We start from the raw sequence: 22500 nt of genomic DNA on the forward strand, positions 1-22500 counted from the left end.
TATCCATCCATCTATCAATCAATCTATCAATCTATCCATCCATCTACCTATCTATCTATCTACAGTTCCTAACTGTCTATCCATATATCTATCTATACATCTATCCGAATAACATCCATTTACCTATCTATCTATCTATCCATCTATCCATTTAACAACATATCCTCTAACCTAAGACTCACTTCCTGTTACACTCATTCACCTTTACTTCTTCACATCACCGCTACCCCTTCAGTACGAGCACTATTTCCTTCCCGCCCCCACCCTCCCCCTCCAACTCCTCCCTCTTCTACCTCCTCTTTCCTCCAACCCCCTCACCCTCATCCACTCCCCCTCATATACTCCACCACACTCCCTGCCACTTCACCTTTCCTTTTTAAATCACTTCTCTCTCCTAGAACCACCTGACTCTCCTAATACTTCCCCTAATATTCTCTCCTTATTCTTTCCCCTCGTCGTATAACCTAACTCTCCTTATACACTTCCTGATATATTCCCCTGACACTCCTTCTCCTAATACCTGATATACCTCATCTCCCCCCTCATATCACCTAACCCCTAATACTTTGCCTAACATATTCTCCTGACCTACTTTTCCCTTTTATCTGGTATACCTCATCTTCTTCCTCGTAACACCAAACTCTCCCAATACCTTCCCTCTTGTATGCCAACTTAGCCTTGCTCCTCAATCTTGGGCCACCTCCTCTTCTTCCAGTCACCCCCGCTTATAAATTTGCCTTCAGAATTATTGATATCCCACCAGCTAAAATTTCAGAACGTTTCAGAACATATCTTCACATGAGAGCGAAGTTTTCATCATCATCGTGGACGCTCTCTCTGGCTGTGGTGGCTTTTGATGTGGATATGCTCTGTGATCTCTGCTCCTTGACAAGTTCCAAGACATTTTCCTTGAGAGTGCTCACGCCTTTGGTACAGCTGGCTGCATTAATCCCTCTCCAGCTCCGGTTAACTTTCTCCAAAATGAGTATGATAACGGATAGCTTTGATAGCCGCACCCACCCTAGCCACATCCACTACCTCAACACATTCCAAACACCTTAGAAGCACACCATAGACACCTCAGACACACCCCCAGACACGCTCAAAACGCACACCAGACACACCAATCCCCACACCCCTGAACACCCCTACATAAGGCCTGGATCCCTGTGGCTGGTTAAAAAAAAAAAAAAAAAAAAAAAAATCGGTGTAAGGAAAAATATGAACCTCATAAAACTCTACGGTTACAGCTTGCCAGATTTCACCCTTCAGAACTGTACAGCGAGTCAGTGAGCGAGAGAGATATTTGAGGACAGGGACTCACACTGAATTTGGCGACTCTAGTTATTAAGGCAAAAACGAAGGACGAAAGAAGTGGGATAAAGAAGGTATAACGAAGGACGACGGAGCCTTTAGCCCGCACCTTCTTAACGGTACCATCCATCCAGCCATCCATTATCCAGTCCTTTACGGCCCCATCAAGAGCGTTGTGGTTCGGGACTGGGTCATTCAGCTTAGACATTCAGTGGGAGGATGACCCGTCACTTGCGGCTGAGTGGCATTATAAGAGCAATAAACCATAAGTCATTCTCGGGGCTTAAACCCTCATGACCCACGCCTGACTGGAGCGGCGTTACCTTGCTGGACTCTGGCAACCATCTCTTTGATATATTACCTTGGCGAAAATTTCCTTGATAACATGTGTACCACCCAACACAATTTAGCGCTTTCTGGGTCACACGAAACCATGCGACTTGTTACTCAGTGTAGAGGCAACTGAAGCCTCACCTACATCACGTGAGTGGATAACACGTTCCAACACATACCTCCCAGTCTCCTACCAACAATATTTTTTCGAAGCCCCCAAACAAAGAGTAGAACACGTGACTTGACACTGGCGTGAGGGGCTTGTGGTGTGATGAGTCTGTGGTGTATTCTGGTGTGGTATGGTATTGTGGAGTACCATGCCCGGCCCGGCCCCACACGGTATATATACACAAAAAGTTTGTGTGTGTGTGTGTGTGTGTGTGTGTGTGTGTGTGTGTGTGTGTGTGTGTGTGTGTGTGTGTACCTGGCGTGAGTTTGTGGAATGTTAACCACTGAGAACAACACATACTGTACAGGCCAGACGTTAGGCTAGTTCACCCTTACAAATTCTCTCTCTCTCTCTCCCTCTCTCTCTCTCTCTCTCTCTCTCACACACACACACACACACACACACACACACACCCATCCTTCACTTTTATACCGAAACGAAGCGGGCAGTCGATGCCTACATGAAAAAAAATGTGTAGTATGACCTGGTGATTGAGGTTTTTTGACCCCGGATAGTCTCTCTCGTCTGTCTTTCTTTCCTTCATTTTTCCCTTGTCCTTCTGCCTACAGGTGACTTTACACTCCCTCTCCAGTCTTTCTTTCCTTCATTCTTTCCTCGTCCTTCTGCCTGTGGGTGACTCTGCACTGAGTGACAAGCCAAATGGTTTCCTGTACACCAGGAAACCATTTACTACGCTGGGTGGTAACCATATAACCAAATTTTGGCGCCTGGTGGTTTAGTGGGTAATTACGGCACTCCAATCGGACTGAGCCGGTGAAGGTTTATATCCAAGGGATGGTTGGGGTTTATTGCTCACGTAATGCCACTCAGGGATGAGTGAGGCTGGTCACTCTCACCTTAAATGACAGGACCAACTGCCTAGCCCCAGGCTCCTACGCTCCTCATGGGGCAACGTAGGATTGGATGATTGATGGATGGATGGATGGGTATACATCCTCTTTCTCTCTCTCTCTCTCTCTCTCTCTCTCTCTCTCTCTCTCTCTCCAGTCGCAGGGATAATTCAGTCAGCGTTATCAGTACGTACCCAGCCTCATTAAATTCGTTTCCTATTCCCACTGCCACACCCACGCCCACACCAGCACACTGAGCCGTCCCCACAATACAAAATTCCACCAGAGAAGCTTCAAGTACAGCGCCATTTACGGACCACTGTTTTAATGCCCTGCCCTGGGATCGAACCACGGACCCCTGTAATGCCAGTCCGTGTGGTTGGTTACTGCACCTGACAAAAGGTGCGCACAACTCTACCCTAATTAATGGCGAGGTTTTCCCTGTTTGAGTGTTTTCCGTAAATATCTTTTACCTCTCTTTTACTTCTCTCTCTCTTCTCTCTCTTTGACCTCCCTCTTTGACATCTTTCTTTTATCACTCATTTTTATCACTCTTTTTTATCTTTCTTTCACCTCTCTTTTACCTCTCTCTTTTCGCACCCTTTCCCCACACACTCTTGGCATAGACACATTTCATCCTCATCATGGATTTATGTGGGGTGTGGTTAGCCTGCAGGCCACCTAACAGAGTGCATGCAGCTGCTTGACAGAGGCCAAACACGCTTTCCTCTCATCGTGGGATTCACAGATTAATATCGGGAACTGCATCTTTGTCTCTACCTTTGCGACATTACGGGTTTTTTTAAGAATCTGGATGTTACTGTCCTGTGCTTGATGCTGATAATCGCCAAAAGGAAAGGAAGCCTCTGAATTTAATGAAAATTTCTGAAGTACGAGCTGAAAAGTGTTAGAAGTGTCCTGAGATAATACATCGGCCGTGTGGAGAGAACATACAGAGGTAGGTGAATGAGAATGGTGCGAGTCGGAGGAAGGGCAACCTAATGGCGGAGGACAGCACGACATGGGGAAATTTGCTCCTGGCCTTTTGTTCCTTCTTCTCTGCTTAAAAAAAAGAAAAAAAGAAAAAGAAAAGAAACTCCATCCGGCATTAAGGGGTCTGGCTGCCACTGAGAAATGAATGTGACCAAGAGGGAAAGTGACAGATTAATTGGCATCTAATAACCATCATCATCATCAACACCACCACCCTGAATTACTCGTACTTTTCCCACCACACACGTACGCTGTCCATAAATTCGAAAAAAAAAAATCTGTGACCTGCATTCCCATTCACTTAAAGCTTCAAACAACCACTCCCTTTTTTTTTTTTTTTTTTTTTTTCATGGGGACAGTACAAGTCGGGGACAGATTTACAAACCGCCAAGCCATAACTCCATCATCCGCCAAAACCCCCGCTAAATTTGGAAGAGAAACACAGGCCTAACCCACACGCCACATTTCGTCAACACCCATCCATTAGCAAGGGGGGGACAATCATGGGGGGTGGCAGTCGCTTTACTCCTTTGCTTTGTATTTGGGGTTTGAGTGAGTGTGATTTGGAGAGGTAGGTAGGTAGGTAGGTAGGTAGGTAGGTAGGTAGACTGATATTGACTGATTGACAGATTTAGATGGATAGATATAGATAGACAGAGACAAACAGCCTACAGACAGAGACAGATAAACAGATGATAAATACAGATTGATAGACATAGATAAACATATAGAGATAGATAAAGACAAAGATATACACGTGGCAAGGATGTAAAGGAAGTATTAATCCACATTCGTTTTTACCCTTCCACTCCCTCCCTCCACACACTTCTCCCTTCCACACCTTCCCTCCACACACTTCTCCCTTCCACACCTTCCCTCCACATGCTTCTCCACCCCATCCATTTCCCTGCCACGCCATTTTCTCACCCTCTACCCTCATTCAATCACACTACCTCTTATCGCCCCATTATCTCTTATCTTCATTATCACCTTCCACATCTCTCCACATGCGCTTACATCCTTTCCATCTCCCTGCCACGGCATTTTCTTAACAGCCACCTTAAATACACGTACGTCTTATCATTGTACTGTACACTTCCTTAGTCCTTGTATCGTATTCTTGTCCCTAGCACCTTTTCTTGAGCGATTTATTTTGCTTATTATAAGTTACTATCGATTTTTGTGTTGTTTCATTCTAATATCGCCACACCCTGAATATGATACAAAATTACGAACTCCGAAAATAAATCGCTGAGGAAAAGGAGCTAGGGAGCCTCCTAAGCCGACAAGAATACGGGCCTTTACCTACACCCTCTTTCCACACCCTTCTACACCCTCTCCAAATTGTCTCCCACCCTGCACATGCCCTTCCTCATTTCCTTACACCCTCTTCTTGCTCACTACCAATATAATTTCCTTTTATCCTACTATTCTTCATTCATCTCTCTCTCTCTCTCTCTCTCTCTCTCTCTCTCTCTCTCTCTCTCTCTCTCTCTCTCTCTCTCTCAACACTCTTTCCAAATACACTCTCTCTCTCTTCTCTTTCACCCTCTCTCTCTACCAACACTCCAATAAATACTCTCTTCCCCTCTCCTTATCTCTTACAATCTGTTCCTCCTTTCCTCTCCCCTTCTGTTTTTGCCCTTTACTCCCCCCTTCTCTTTTCCCTACGTCCCTTCCTACTTCTGTCTACTCTCTTTTAATTCTCCCTCTTCCCTCTTTTATCTCCCTCTCCTTTACTCTCCTTTCTTCTCCCCATTTCTTCCATTTACCCCTCTCTCTCTCTCTCTCTCTCTCTCTCTCTCTCTCTCTCTCTCTCTCTCTCTCTCTATCTATCTATCTATCTATCTATCTCTCTATCTCTCTCTCTTTCTCTCTCTCTTCCTTCCCTCCATCTTCTTCCCCTTCTCCTCCCATCACCCTTACATCTCTCACCCCTCTCCTTTTCCTCCCAACCCTTTCTTTCCCTTACCTTTTCCTCTTCTCTCCTTTTCTCTCTCTCCCCATTTCCTCCTCCTTTCTTCTCCCTGTGTTTTTCCCTTCATTTCCTTCCTCTTTTCCCCACACCTATTTTCCCTCCCTCTCCCCATTTCCTCTTCCTTCTCCTTCCCCTCTCCCTCCCCACTCCACAACCTCCACTCAATACCCAAACCACACCCATACCAATACCACAATACCATTCTCTCTCCTCGATACTTTCCCCTCTTTCCCCTCCCTTCCCTCCCCCTCTCCACCCTTTTCTTTCCCCTCTCCTTTCACCCTTCCCTTCTCTTTTCCTCCCTCCTCCTTTCCCCTTACCCACTCGCTTCCTCATCCCCTCCATGTGCTCCCCTCTGTTCTTTTAGCATCCTCTCTCTCTCTCTCTCTCTCTCTCTCTCTCTCTCTCTCTCTCTCTCTCCCCCTCCCCGTATCATAACCTCCCCCATACCGATAACCCAATACCATTTCCACTGTTCGACACTTTCGCGTCCGCTGCCAGGTCTACATTTCCCCCTGCCATTCTAGTCAATCTGAGTTGGTCCATGTACAGGCTAACAATAGACCAAGGGGGGGGGGAATAGACCGATAGACAAACAATAGACCGATAGACAAACAGTAGACCGATAGACAATAGACCGATAGACAAGCAATAGACCGATAGACAAACAATAGGCCGATGGGCAATAGACCGACAGACAAACAATAGACCGATAGACAAATAGTAGACCGATAGACAAACAACAGACCGATAGACAAACAACAGACCGATAGACAAACAAAAGACCGATAGACAACAATAGACCGATAGACAAACAGTAGACCGATAGACAAACATGTAAACAATAACGTATGGGTAAACAATAGCGTACAGGTAAACAATAGCGTACAGGTAAACAATAGCGTACAGGTAAACAATAGCCCGCAGGTAAACAACAGCACAGGTAAACAACAGCGTACAGGTAAACAATAGCGCAGGTAATCAAAAAGGCAAGTAAACAATAGCATACAGGTAAACAATAGCGTACAAGTAAACAACAGCGTACAGGTAAACAATAGCGTGAAAGTAAACAACAGCGTACAGGTAAAAAATAGCTTAAAAGCAAACAATAGCTCAGGTAATCAATAAGGCGGTAAACAATAGCTACAGGTAAACAATAGTGCTTGCAAACACCAGAGCAGGGGGAACGAAATAATGGGTAAACAGTAAAAAAATAGCAGCACTTACCATGGACACCGGAACCCCATTGAGAGGATACCTGGCTGGTGTTATTGGTGTTAGTCCGGTGTGGTGGTGTGGTGTGTGTCGCGGTGTTGTGATGGTGTGGTTGTGGCGGTGTAGTGGAGTTGTGGTGGTGCTGAGATGGTGGTGGTGTGGTGTGGTGTGGTGTGGTGTGGTGTGGTGTGGTATGGTGTGGTGTGGTGTGGTATGGTGTGATGAGGTGGTGTGGTCGTAAAGCTACAGTGGTGTTGTGGTGGTGGTGTTGTGGTGCTATGATGGTGGTTTTGAGATGGTGCGGTGGTAGTGTTGGTGGTGTGGTGCTGATATAGTGGTGGTGTGGTGCTGATATAGTGGTGGCATGGTGCTGATGTAGTGATGCTGTGGTGCTGATGTAGTGGTGCTGTTGTGGTGCAAATATAAAGGCTGTTTTTAATGATATAATCAATGATGGCTGTAGTAATGTGCGTATTTATGTAGCTACGTTTCTGTAGGTGTCATTTCTTGTAAATTTACCAGCTGATGTTACATGATATCCTTCTTGTTATGCAATGCTCTATACTAACGTCTTTGTAGTAGTGTACTTGTAGCCGTGGAGTTTTTGGTAATCCACTTCGGGATTGGAAAGGTCTGGATGATGATGATGATGATGATGATGATGATGATGATGATGATGATGATGATGATGGTGGTGGTGGTGGTGGTGGTGGGAAAGGAGGCGTGGATGATGATGATGATGATGATGATGATGATGATGATGATGATGATGATGATGATGATGATGGTGGTGGTGGTGGTGGTGGTGGTAGTGGTAGGAAAGGAGGCCTGGATGATGATGATGATGATGATGATGACGTATAATAGTAGCAGTGTTTTTGTAGCTATGCAGTACGTTGTAGCTGTGTATCTGTACCAGTGTATTTGTAGTTATGTAGTTACGTTGCACTTCTTCTTACTCTGGCTTCACCTGTTATTGCTCGTGACGCTTACCTGAAACAAAAACAAACAAGAAATTAGACACAGGAACTGAACGAAGGCATAACCATCCATCCATCATCCCTGCCCCATTTCTCATTACCTCTGCGACTAAATGTATGACACCGATTTACCATTTTCCTGTCCGTCAGTTTAAGAGAGGTATACTGGAGGAGGCGGGGAGGGAAGGAAAAATAGAGAATGCGGAAAAGGGCAGTTGGAATGAAAATGTGCCGATGGTGTGTGTGTGTGTGTGTGTGTGTGTGTGTGTGTGTGTTGAGCTTTGGCCATTCAACACTATGACCAGACAATGAGCACTGCTGTCTCTCAGATCATGTATTGTGTGGAAAATACAAAGAACTGCATACAACCTAACATTAAACCTCAATAAACAACATGAGTAATATTTGAAGAGAATATAAACTGATCAAAGTCTGCGCACATGAAGGTAACATCATCTTGAAGTACCGGTATCTTTTTATCAGTTCAGTACTAGATAATGCATTTTCCCTTTGAAGAATTAGATAAAGCCTCCCTCAAAACTTCACTACAAGAGGTATGCCCTATATTGAACCAAACAGGAAGACCTATAAACACTACAACTCAAATATAAAGCCTTCGATCCCATTCAAATCCTTAATCACATAATCCAAACACATACAAGGGCCAACATACACACAGGAGCGTATTAAAGGTTCAGTCAGTCAACCCCATCAGGTAAATTCATGAGGCGCCGAGCCAAAACAAACGCTTATAATTCCAGGTCATAACACAGCGGCACCGGGGCTAGTTTTGGCATACGTGATGGAGCAATGAAATCATGGCTCCGTTTTAATGAGGCCGCTTCTCAGGGTTCACTGACTTGGGGGTCAGTCCACTTGTAACTCAAAAAGGGAAACCAAAAAAGAGAGAAAAAAAATCGCATTCCCACGCACAAAAGGTAGGAAATGAGCTCGAACACACACACACACACACACACACATACACACACACACACACACACACACACACACACACACACACACACACACACTGCAATCTGAGACAAAAAGGAGACACTTTGCTATACATAATTATACTCGTAGTTCAAAGTACCTATCTAATATATATATAAGGGGGAGGCGGTGGCTCAGTCGGTAGAGAGGTTGCCTGCAGTTCTAACGGACCCAGGTTCAAATCCCCGTTGGGGCAGGGAACAGCTCAAGGATTTGAATTTCACTAAATCAGACTTTACTGATCTACAAGAAGACCCGCCGACATGTAAAAATACCCCCGCTAATACCAATACACCAGTCCTGTATGAGACAGCCCTAGCATGTATTCAATATGGACGGTGGGTGTTAGCGCCGAAGTGGTGGCATGTAGAGGTGTATGGTATATAGGAGGACTACTGGGCCTTGGGAGCAGGCTGTGAAGCCTATGGCCAGAGTCGGACACATATAAAAAAAAATGCATCGAGATAAAGTACAAAACAATAGTATGACGTTAGAAACAAAACGAATAGCATAACAGTAGGATGAACTGAACGATAAGGTATAAATCGATTATAAATAAATTAGGGAAAGGCTTTAAATCGAAGGAATTAATTTTTTTTAGCAAACATTTTAAAAAAAGTAAAAAAGCAATAAAACGCTATCACAGAAGAAGTTAAAAATAGGCCGGAAAAAAAAAAAAAACTAGAAAGCAAGACGGAATTTATTACAAGAAAGAAGTTGCTTATAACCCCCCTCAAAAAAAAAATCACAAGACACTAGTTAAGAATAGCTCACAGAAGCAAAAACCAAAAAAAAAGAAGAGAATTAAATATGGCCTCCAATAATCAGAAAAAAATTTATTGCATGCGAAAAGTTAAATATAGTTCATAAAAGGAAAAAAAGAGGAATTAAGGGAAAAAAAAACACACGAAGAGTTCAATACAGCCAAACAGACCGAGTAAAAACAAAAACAAAAATAAATCAGGAGGAACAAAATATACTAAACGAAAGAAGTTAAATATAGCCCACAAAAGCAGAGAGAGAGAGAGAGAGAGAGAGAGAGAATCACATAAAAAAACAATTAGAGGAAAAGCGTTTAATTTAGCTCACATAAAAATTATATTAAAAAAAAAATTCATAAACCAGACCTGAATGTTTAAAGAGAGAGAGAGAGAGAGAGAGAGAGAGAGAGAGAGAGAGAGAGAGAGAGAGAGAGAGAGAGCATCTACTGATTAATGGCATACTGATGTACCACAGCATCTTTTTGAGGCGAAAATGAAAAACCTGTCTCTCTATCTGTCTATCGGTGAAAATAAAATCTGTCTACCTCTCTATCTATTTCTCAATCGGTGAATATGAAAAGCCTAACCAAGTATCTATCTATCTATCTATCTATGTGGTTATATATCTATCTATCGGTCTATGTTTATGTCTTTAGACTGCATTGAGCTGAAACTAAAAATCGGTCATATCTACCTACCTATAACTCTAGCCGTCTATCTGTCTGTCTATCTCAATCTACCCCTGTCTATCTACCTGTCTATCACTCTATATCTATCCATCTATCTATTTACTGGTGTTTTCTCGTACATGGTGAAAGGAAATGGTTTATCATCTCGGAAATCACACACACACACACACACACACACACACACACACACACACACACACACACACAAGGGGATGTTTGTCTGTCTACGCCTGTTTGTATTTGTTTGTGTTTACATGTTTCAGTAATTGTCTAACTGCCTACCTGTGCATTTTACCCGTCTGTTCTTCTGTCTGTCTGTCTCCTTAATTAATATATAGGCTGAGAGAAAAGTGTGAGAGAGGGGGAAAATGTTTCTCTCTCTCTCTCTCTCTCTCTGTCTCTCTCTCTCTCTCTCTCTCTCTCTCTCTCTCTCTCTCTCTCTCTCTCTCTCTCTCTCCTTGTCTATCACTTCCTCCTCCTCCTCCTCATCATCATCATCATCATCATCATCACCTGTCCTTTCCCCTGTTCCCAAACACCTGTACATCTCGAACAACACCCCAAGGGGCCTCAGGGGGATGAAAACTCACTTTAAAATGTAAGAGCCTTACGAGGACGGATGAGAGAGTGTGTGTGTGTGTGTGTGTGTGTGTGTGTGTGTGTGTGTGTGTGTGTGTGTGTGTGTGTGTGTGTGTGTGTGTGTGTGTGTGTGTGTGTGTGTGTGTGTGTGTGTGTGTGTGTGTGTGTGTGTGTGTGTGTGTGTGTGTGTGTGTGTGTGTGTGTGTGTGTGAGTGCTCCACAAGGCAACAATCTCTCCTTTTTCTGACCCATGAGAGAGACAAATGACCCTCTTCATGCAAAACAAAGTGACGAATACCCCAAGCAGTTTAGGATCAAGGTCAGTGGGGATTGACTAACAAGCAATTCAACCCAACCACCACTCACACTGACGATACACACACAACCCTCAAGCATCGAGTGGAATTCTAGGATAGCACTAAAAAAAAAAAAAAGGAAAGAGGGTACACTACATATTTCTTTGTATTTCCGAATCCAGTGGGTCTCTTCAGTGTTCCTATGCTTACAGTTGTGTTTCCCTTACAATACTCGTGTTTATGTCTACCTGTAGGTGGGATGATGATGATGATGATGATGGTATACAAATGTCCTTCAACTCTCTCCCAATCGCCCAGAAGGAAGATGGTGGACTGCGGGAGGAGGACAACTGGGTTTACATTTTAGAGGAACCCATGGCTATTACTACTGCTGCTACTACTACTACTACTACTACTACTATTACACTTCCAATTTCGGAGACGGGCAAGAAGCGATGTCAGGTTACAGGGAAGAAGCATGACAGTCGTGTGTGTGTGTGCATTATGGTGACTAGACACACACACACACACACACACACACACACACACACACACACACACACACACACACACACACACACACACACACACACACACACACACACACACACACACACACAAACCCTTAAAAAACCCAAATAGCTCCTAGCCTTCAAAACTCAGCATAAAATGTATTCAGAATAAGTCCAAATGAAGCTGATGGAAGAGAGGAAGCAAAAAGCGTGTTACGATAATTTATGTGATTACCATTACGTGGGGACTCAGGTAGCTTGCATATCAGGTAACCAGTAACCCAGGTAAATAACATCCCAGGTACCTTGTATCAGGTAGTGTGTATCGCAGTAAAATGATTATGTGTGTGTGTGACAGGGCGAGGGAAGGTGAGGATAGGGGAGAAGTAATAGGAAGAGATGGATAGGGAGAGGGAAGGGAGAGGATAAGGGAAGGAGAAAGGGAGAGTGACAGGGAAAGGGAAGGGAGAGAAGGACAGAATAATGGAAAGAGGGAAAAGGGAGGGGACACGTAGAGGGAGAGAATGAGAGAGTGAAATGCAGAGTAGGAAAAGTAAGTGACAGAGGGAGAGAGAAGAGGAAGAGTAAAAAAGGGAACACACACACACACACACACACACACACACACACACACACACACACACACACACACACACACACACACACACACACACACACACACACACACAGAGTAATGGAAGGAATATGAAGAGAGAGACGGAAAGAGAGGAAGGGCTCATGTTCATTCTCCCCCGTAGTTCATGCTCTCTCTCTCGCTCTCGCTTTGTGCACCCTCCCAATTATATTTGCCAGCTCAAAATAGCCGGCAGTCAGTGGGATGCATTCAGCGAGCGAGAGGTACACGAAAATAAATCAAAAACTGAAATTCCATCAGAAATTAAATCGTGGTAGGGCAGCGCGTGCATGGTAAAGGTGATAAGAGTCAGTGCAACCATCAAGTTTACACTCAAGGTCCCTATTTCAGCTTAGTTAAGGACGAAATATAGCCTAATATTTTCCCATCTCTACTTATTTCCCTCTGCTGGCTAATATTCCTAAGCTGAGAGAGGCTTAGTATATTTCTCAGACCTAATATTTCGCCTCTTCTGCCTCTCACTTCCCTTTTCTGGCTAATATATCTAGGCTGAGAGAGGCTTAGTATGCTTCTTTTTTCTGTTCATATATGTGTTTCGTCTTATAATTCCTAAGCTGAGAGAGGCTTGGTATATTTCTCAGACCTATTATTTTGCCTCCTCTGCTTCTCACTTCCCTTTCTAGCTAATATATCTAGGCTGAGAGAGGCTTAGTATGTCTCCTTGTTCCTATATTATTTCCTAAAAAATATATATCCAAACTGAGAGAGGTCTGAAATGTTTTTACACCCATGCAACGTCTCTCTCTCTCTCTCTCTCTCTCTCTCTCTCTCTCTCTCTCTCTCAACACCTCCTTAAGGGTTAATGGAAGACAAGGAGGCAAGATGATAGGAAGATAAACACGTGTAAGAACTCTTGATATCAATTAACTCTCTCTCTCTCTCTCTCTCTCTCTCTCTCTCTCTCTCTCTCTCTCTCTCTCTCTCTCTCTCTCTCTCTCTCGGCCACGGCTTCTATAAATATATCTGATCTTTTGGGGAAATCCTGTCTCTCTCTCGACACATTACTCTCTCTCTCTCTCTCTCTCTCTCTCTCTCTCTCTCTCTCTCGTGTGTGTGTGTGTGTGTGTGTGTGTGTGTGTGTGTGTGTGTGTGTGTGTGTGTGTGTGTGTGTGAGAGAGAGAGAGAGAGAGAGAGAGAGAGAGACAAAGGCGGCTTAATAGAGTTGATGAGTACGGAATGGAGGGAAGGGAGAGACGAAGAGATAGATAAGGTGAAATATGACTCCTTGTCCCTCCCTCCCTCCCTCCCTCCTCCCCTCTATATTCCCCTCCTCCTCCCCTCTTCTCCTTCCCCTCACCCTCTCTTCATCCCCCCTCTTCCCTTCTTTCTTCACTCTTTCTCCTTCTCTCCCCCTTTCGCTTCACCATTTCTTTTTTCTTCTCCTCCTCTCTCTTTCCCACTCCCCTCCTTCCCTCCTCTCCCCGTCTTCCAATGTTCTCCTCCCTCCTCTCTCTATCGTCCTCTTCTTCTCCTCTCTCCACCTCTTCCTCCTCCTTCTCTCCTCCTCTACCTCTCTTCTCCTCTCCTCCTCCTCCTCTCTTCCTTACCTTCCTTCCTTCCATTCCTCCCTCTCTCTCCTTTCGTCCCGCCGTTCCTCATCGTCCTTCTTTCCTCTCTCTCTCTCTCTCTCTCTCTCTCTCTCTCTCTCTCTCTCTCTCTCTCTCTCTCTCTCTCGCCACCCCACACCACACAGCGAGGGAAGGGTTATGTGATCACTGTCTGGTCTTGCTAATGATCCGGCTCTGTGGCTCTATTGATAAAGGAACAGCTGAATGGGGTAGATGGAAGGTAAGGGGTAAGGGGATGATAATAGGCCACTTCTAATGGGTCTAAAGGGAGGTTTCTAAGGGGTCTAAAGGGAGGATTCTATGGGGTCTAAAGGGAGGATTCTACCGGGTCTAAAGGGAGGATTCTATGGGGTCTAAAAGGGAGGATTCTACGGGGTCTAAAGGGAGGATTCTACGGGGTCTAAAGGGAGGATTCTACGGGGTCTAAAGGGAGGATTCTATGGGGTCTAAAGGGAGGATTCTATGGGGTCTAAAGGGAGGATTCTAAGGGGTCTAAAGGGAGGACAGAGAGAAGCAAGCAACAAGAGACCTAATGATATTTCCCACCACAGCACTTCTTCGTGACTAGCACCACCTTCCAGTGCCTCCTCCTCGTTACAGCTCAGCATCGAAGGTGGAGGGATGGCAATTTTAGATCAAGTTACAGTGAGCAGAGTATAGGCACTTTTAGTCACGCTCTCCTATGACCTCAGCACACTTCAATTGGTCACTTAGCCTATTCCAAACTGATCACTCGACAAATATCTTCACATTCTTCTTCTAGGGACCAATTTTGCCCTAGAATGAATAGCACTTAGACTCGACACTCATCTTTTGCAAACCATCAATTTTCCTCTTCAAGTGGTCAGGAGGCATGACAATACTCTCTCTCTCTCTCTCTCTCTCTCTCTCTCTCCTCTAGGCAGCAATATACTCACTGTCTGTACAATGAGGAAGTCTCTCTCTCTCTCTCTCTCTCTCTCTCTCTATCTATCTATCTATCTATCTATCTATCTACCTATCTATCTCTCTGCCCATCTGTCTAATTCTCCATCAACCTCACTCTCTCAGCAATAATACACTCATTCTATTTCTGTCTATTTCTCCATCTATCGCACACTCTCAGCAGCAATACACTCCTTCTATCTACTTCTATCTACACGGTCTGGGGGCTGGGGAGAGACGGCATCCATTCTTCGAGGAACCACTTGCAAGAGGACAAATATACATCACAAAAGGCCAAGGAATCCACAAGACGGTTCGTTTTTTCGTCCACTCTCTCCCCTCCTCCTCTCTCTCTCTCTCTCTCTCTCTCTCTCTCTCTCTCTCTCTCTCTCTTCTTCGTGACCATAGAAAGAGCATTCATTACGGTTTTGGGCTTATATTGAAAGGAAAATAAAGGATACAAGTTAAAAATATAGATAGATAGACAGATAGATAGATAGATAGATAGAGACAAAATGGCTGGCAGACATTTAAATACAAGTACATTAAACGTAAAGCAGAATGACAAGCAGATAGATAGAAAGGCAGATGGCAGATAAATCGATAGATAAACAGACAGATAGACAGGCAGGTAAGTAGATAGGTAGATAGACAGACAGGCAGATAAACAGATAGGACGATAGATAGACAGATGGATAGTGAGTATAAGTAAAAAGAGACAGATAGTATGATAGACACAGACAGACATACTGATAGACTGACAGATAGACAGACACAGACAGACAGACAGACAGATAGATAGAAAGTTAGATTGATAAAAGTAATTCTGGAATGGAAAAAATAGATTCAGAGGAAGCCTTCAAATTAACTCTAGGAAAATGGCTTCTGGTAATACAGCTAATTCCAGGTACTCAGAGAAACAGATATGTATATAGATAGGCAAATAGATAGACAGACAGATAGACAGATAGCAATATAAATAGCTGGATATATACTGACTGATAGACAGACAGATAGATAAATGGACACATCGATGGATGGATGACAGATAGATAGATAGACAGATGGATAGATAGATGGATGGATGGATGGATGATAGATAGACAGGCAAACAGAGAGATAGATGGATTCATGGATGGATGGTAGATAGATATATAGATGTAGATGTATGTATGTATGTGTATGTATGTATGTATGTATGAATGGATGGATGGATGGATGGTAGATAGATAGATAGATAGATAAACAGACACAGATAGATAGACAAAATAACATGTAGATAAATAAAAAGGTGAAAAGTAGAGAAGGAAAAGAATGGTAGATAAATAGATAGAATGAAGGATAGATACAGAGACAGACAGACAGACAGACAGACGCTAGATATAGTATAGGTAAATAGACAGACAGACAGACAGACAGATAGATAGATAAATAGGTAAATAGATAAAGTTATTCTGGGATGGAATGAAAATGAGTTTTTTAAGATGCCGAAGACGCCTGTAAATTAACTCTCGAGAAATGGCCTCAGGTGAGACAGGTAATTCCAGGTATTCAGAGGAATAGATAGATAGACAGACAGATAGATGAATGGATGGATAGATGATGGATGGATGGATAGATGATGGATGGATGGATGGATGGATGGATGGATGGATGGGATGGATGGATGGATGATGGATGGATGGATGATGGATGGATGGATGGATGATGGATGGATGATGGATGGATGAATAGATGATGGATGGATGGATGGATGATGGATGGATGAATAGATGATGGATGGATGATGGATGGATGAATAGATGATGGATGATGGATGGATGGATGGATGGATGACAGACATACATACATACAGACGGACAGACAGATAGATAAACAGATAGATAGATAGATAAAGATAAGTGTGTGCCTCTTGACCATCCTCCCGTGAGCCGCCTTGAGGTATGGCCGCCTAAGTTTATCAAGAAAAGGAAAGTTCACGTTATTTCTGACTTAATATTTTTCAAGCCCTTCAGCTGCTTCGAGAGAGAGAGAGAGAGAGAGAGAGAGAGAGAATGGGTGGATAGACAGATAGATATAAAAATAGACTCCCCTCCACTCACCTCATCTCGACCAAAATAAATTTCTTTCTTCCTTCCTACATAATTATTCTCCCTCGTTTGTCTCCTCTCTCTCTCTCTCTCTTTCTCTCTCTCCACATCCCCTCGCATTATTTCTCACTTTCCTTGCTTCCCCTTTCTTCATCTTAATCCATTCCTTTCTCACTTTCTCTCTTTTTTTTTTTTTTTTCTCTTGCATTATTCGTTCTCTTTGTCTCCCTTCCTCCCTTTCTTCGTGTCTCTCTCTCTCTCTCTCTCTCTCTCTCTCTCTCTCTCTCTCTCTTTCTCTAATATTGCTTTCATTCTTCCTCTCTTCTAATTCTCTCCCTTCTCAATCATTCCACCCTCTTCCTATTCCTTTCTTCGTTTTCTCTATTAATTTACTATCTGCTTCTTTGGCTTCCGCTTCATCACACGCTGCCCTTTCTCTCTCTCTCTCTCTCTCTCTCTCTCTCTCTCTCTCTCTCTCTCTCTCTCTCTCTCTCTCCCTCTCTCTCTAATTGTTTTCGCATTGTCATTCATCCCTCTCTTTCGCTATTGTTCTGTCCTCCCCTGTTTCACTTCTTATCACACTTTCATTACGGCCACGATACATTTTTCTGGCCTTCCCCTTTACCTGTTTCTCTTATTAATACATCTGACTTTCTCACCGCACACAGTAGGCGCGACGGTATACCTCCAGGAAGATGGAGGAAATGTTTCTAAAAACTTTTTGGCAACCGGGAGCGTTTGGGTGCGCCTAAAAAGCGAAATTTTGCACTGTGGTAGACCTTCGTCAGGACGAAGATTTAGGTAGGGGAGGGGCGGGGACAAGGGACGCACACAACGGGGACGTGGTCATCGGCGCCGGTCAACACGGTATGAACAACCAGTTTTTTACCCATGAAAGCGAAATCTTGAACAACGATATACCTCCACCAGGAACATGTTTGGGGCGCGCAGAATCCCCAAAGTATGCTCCCCGTTGTATTCCCAGACAACACCGGTATGCACGGCCATAGCATTTTTTTTTTTTCCTAGGAACACGAAATTTTGCACACCAAGTCTTGGTCACAGTAGGATCCCCGATGGCTGGTCTGCTGTGGAGCTGGACTGTACACTCTCGCTGAGGTTAGGTTATTCTGTTTTTACTGCCACAATCTAGATATTTTCTCCTATCATATATTTCTTTCACATCTAGTTCTTTCCTTTTCTTTCAGACTTTTACTGCTTCAAGATTATTTTATTAGGGAGAGGGTCAGAGAGGAAGGCTGAGGCAAACCATTACTCTCTTAAAGGTTATTTATCTTGACTGTTCCTTTTCCCTTCCCCTCATCCCCACTTCCCCATATGTAAGCCTTTCCCATACTAGTTTCCTTTACCTTTTCACTACACCCACTTTCCCGGGTCCTCTGTCTTTTATCTCTCTCTCACAATCGCAGTCTTCACCCACCCACTACTTTTCCCATCTCTTTTATCTTTCCTTCATTACAAAACTTCCTCTTCCTCCTCCCAGGTTATATACTCTTTCCCCTCATGTCTTTTTTTTTTTCTGATTTATCTCCCCCCTTCCATGATAAATTTGTCTTTTTTGGCTATTTTCATTTTGCTCAATTACCTTTTTTTCCCTTACCTACTTCTTCTTCTCTCTCTCTCTCTCTCTCTCTCTCTCTCTCTCTCTCTCTCTCTCTCTCTTATTTTTCCCGATTTTCTTCCAGTTTTTTTCATTTTCCTCCAAACCTTCCCCTCTACCCAACTAATTCCTTATGCTTCAATATTCCTCCCTTCGCGCCATTATTCTCTCTCTCTCTCTCTCTCTCTCTCTCTCTCTCTCTCTCTCTCTCTCTCTCTCTCTCTCTCTCTCACACACACACACACACACACACACACACACACACACACACACACACACACACACACACACACACAAACTGCTGGTAAGAAGTCAACCCTTTCACTACGACTGCCATGTTTTACTTCAATCTTATCAGATAAAAAGAGAGAGCTAAGGAGATTGTCTTACCTACAGGGGTTTGATAAGGCCCTGATAAACCCCTTCAATAAGAGAGGGTTTAATTAAGCTGAAGAAAATCGTCTGGAGATAGCAAGGATTACATGAAACAAGACGTCCTGAGGCTATCGGGGTTGGTAGGTAGGTAGGTAGGTAGGTAGGTAGATAGGTAGGTAGATAGATAGGTAGGTAGATAGATAGGTAGGTAGATAGATAGGTAGGTAGGTAGGTAGGTAGGTAGGTAGGCAGATAGGTAGGTAGGTAGGTAGGTACACAGATGGGTTGGTAGGTAGGTTGGTGAGTGAACAGAGTGACTAGGTGGGTGGATAGGCTGGCTAGGTAGTTAGGTAGTCAGGTCAGGAAATTGGCAGGTAGGGTAGGTAGGAAGGTAGGCAGTATGGTAGGTGAGGAGGTAGGTAATGAAGGCACTATCGTAACCCCTCCACTCTACCCTAAGCTGAATAAAATCGTCTGGAGGCAGCAAGAATAAATAAAAAAAAATAAAGTGCTCAGGCAGGTGGGGTTAACGTCTCTCTGTTTCCCTTTTATTTAATTATTTACTTTACTGACTGCCTTTATTTACATTTACTCCGTTCTGTTTTCCTTTTTCCATTATTTCCCTGTTTATTCTGGCCCCTCTTCCTTCCCTAATCCTTCTTTCCCCTTCATTTCTCCCCTGTTTATATCATTCCTTTTACTGATTTCACCCTCCCTCTCTCCCAGTCTCTTTCAGTCCCTCTCTGTTTCTCTCTCTCTCTCTCTCTCTCTTTCACGCTCACAGCTCTTTCCCACTCTCTTTCTTTCCCTCTCTGTCTCTCCCTCTCTTTCATTGTCACCCTCACAGCTGTCTCCCACTCTCTTGCCTTCTTTGTTTCTCTCTTTACCCCTCCCATCCTCTGCCTTTTCTTCCCTCCCTCTCTCACTCTCACTATAATTGTCATCTTCACAGCTCTCTCCCACTCTCTTTCTTTCCCTCTCTGTTTCCCCCTCTCTCTCTCTCTTCTCCTCTCTTCCCCTGCCTCTTCTTTCCTCCCTATCTTTCTCTCCCCTTCTATCCTCATCTCCCTCTCTTCATACTATTATTACATTGTTGCAACTCTAACTTCTGCAATTGAACAAGTCGAGACACCTAAAAAGGAAATTAAGGTTTGTGTGGTCTATTTGATGTCTCTCTCTCTCTCTCTCTCTCTCTCTCTCTCTCTCTCTCTCCCAAATCTGACTCCCAACTACCTCTTCTCCCCAGCTAATCCCCAACTCTAACTACCTATTTATCTATTTATCCATCCATCCCTCTCTCCCACTCTCCATCCTTCCTAATCTGACTCTCTCTTCTCCCCAATTAATCCCCAGCTCTCTATCTATCTCACAATCTATCTATCCATCCATCCATCCATCCATCCAGCCAGCCAGCCATCCATCCATCCTCTCTCTCTCTCTCTCTCTCTCTCGTTCTCTCTCCATCCTCCCCAGTCTGACTCCCTCTCTTCCCCAACTAATCCCCAACCCTACCATACCTATCCATTTATCATTCCATCCATCCATCCATCCATCCACCCATCCATCCATCCATCCATCTATCAATCTCTCTCTCTGCATCCTCCCCAATCTGTCTCCTCCCCAGCTAACCCCCCCACCTCTCTCTCCCCCAGGCAATGTGTTCGTCATCGCGGCCATCCTTCTGGAGCGTAACCTGCAGAGTGTGGCCAACTATCTCATCCTCAGCCTGGCCGTGGCGGATCTCCTCGTGGCCGCCTTGGTCATGCCTCTGGGGGCCGTGTATGAGGTAAGGCAGCGTGGAAGGGCAGGCAGGAGGTTCAAGGATCAGGGGGAGAGGTTGGAGGAGGAGGAGGAGGAGGAGGAGGGGATGTGAGGGAGAACAAACTGAGAAGTGAGGATGAAAAAATGTAAAGTGGGGAGAAAAGACGTGTGTATTTTCATCTAATTCGTCAATGAAACAGGAGACTGCGAGGTGGGGAGAAGAAAGGAGGGGTGGGGAGGAGAAAGGAGGGGTGGGGAGGAGAAAGGAGGGGTGGGGAGAAGAAAGGAGGGGTGGGGAGGAGAAAGGAGGGGTGGGGAGGAGAAAGGAGGGGTGGGGAGAAACAGGACTTGGGAAGAAGGAAGGGGAGGGCAAAAGTTGACTAAATGAAAAGGCGAAGGGAAAGAAAAACAAAAAGAAGCGTGAAAAAGAAATAGAAGTGAAAAAAAAGTCGCTAAACCCAGGAAAAACTCTACATTCAGGAAAACAATGGCTAAATTCTGAAAAAAAAAAAATCACTGCCATAAAGAACGTAAGTCTGGAAAAATCGTCTGAGGTAGCAAAGAAAATAATCTGTCCTATCTATCTATCTATTGCCAGACGCCTTAATCCCGCAAGGGGTGGCCATAAACAAATCGCCTCCATGTCGTCCTATCCCCCGCCATGTCACTGCCCTGCTCCCAGCTGACACCCCCTTCTCTCATATACCTCTCCACTCCATCCCTCCATCTCAACCTTGGCCTCCCCCTCCCTCTCCCTCCCTCCGCCTCACTCACATACACTCTCCTCGTCAGTCTCTCACATCCTCTCCACATGAAGACGATTTTTTTTGCCCTCAGAAAAAGAAAAATCAGAGAAAAATCGTCCAGTGTAAGAAAGATTTTAACACTTCAGACGATTCTTGCTGTTGCTTTCGCCTCTACCCAGGTTCAACTGAAATGTGAACCCAGAGATATGTAGGCTCAATTCTCCCTTCCCCAGTCCACCATCTTCCTTTCGGGGGGTAGGTAGACAGGTGAGGGCCCAGGTAGTTCCGGAAATAGGTACACAGGTGATGTAATTAATCAGGAAAACCATAAGAGAAAAACGTGTGGAAGGGAAGGCTATGAGAGAGAGAGAGAGAGAGAGAGAGAGAGAGAGAGAGAGAGAGAGAGAATAAAAGAGGAGAAGAGGGGAAATGAAGACATAGAGGAAGATAAAATTAAGTCGAAATAGAGAGCTTGTTGAGAAGTAATGACCCGGGAAGAGGGGAGAGAGTGAGGGGAGAAAGGTTAATGTAAATAAGGAAGGAAGGAAGGAAGGAAAGAAGGAAGAAAAGAAGGAAAGAGGAAAGGAAGATTTAGAAGGAAGGGAAAAGGAGAACACAAGGAACGATGGATGGAAAGAAGGTAGGAAGGAAGGTAGGTAGGTAGGTAGGTACGTTTTTTTTTTTTTTTATGCGAGGAAGAAGGAACCAAAGGCCATGAGCCCGCAGTAACAGTTCCTTCCAAGAGAAAAACAAAATACAATAGAGAGCCAAATTCAAGATCCGATCATTTTGAGAGGCCTGGACACACTGCGTTTGAAAGACTGGAGATCATAGGCAGCAGGAAATACAGACAGAGGGAGACAGTTCCGGAGCTGACCTGTTGCATAAATGAAAGACTGGGAGTAACGGTTAACTCTTGCATTAGAGAGTTGGACAGAAAAGGGATGAGAGTTTGCTGCCAGACGGGTGCTACGCGCCCGTCGTAGAGGTGGAGGAATGCAAGCAGTCAGTTCAGAGGAGCAGTGACCATTAAAGTAGTGATAGAAAAGAGATAAAGATGCAACAATGCGGCGAAGAGACAGAGGTTGAAGGGAGTC

At 44.3% G+C, this 22500-nt stretch overlaps 1 protein-coding gene across 1 annotated transcript in view; it reads left to right on the top strand.

Moving 5' to 3' along the window:
- The window catches only part of 5-HT1B (5-hydroxytryptamine (serotonin) receptor 1B), a 207312-nt gene that overhangs the window by 164357 nt on the left and 20455 nt on the right, over positions 1-22500 (top strand). The window contains exon 2 of the mRNA XM_080270790.1: positions 20549-20682. Coding sequence (XP_080126916.1) covers positions 20549-20682 — 134 coding nt within the window. The remainder of the gene's footprint in view (positions 1-20548; positions 20683-22500) is intronic.

Source organism: Coenobita brevimanus, chromosome 43 (genome assembly GCF_032717465.1).
Source record: "Coenobita brevimanus isolate Jiangsu-jjx chromosome 43, ASM3271746v2, whole genome shotgun sequence".
NCBI classification, from domain to species: Eukaryota; Metazoa; Arthropoda; class Malacostraca; order Decapoda; family Coenobitidae; genus Coenobita; species Coenobita brevimanus.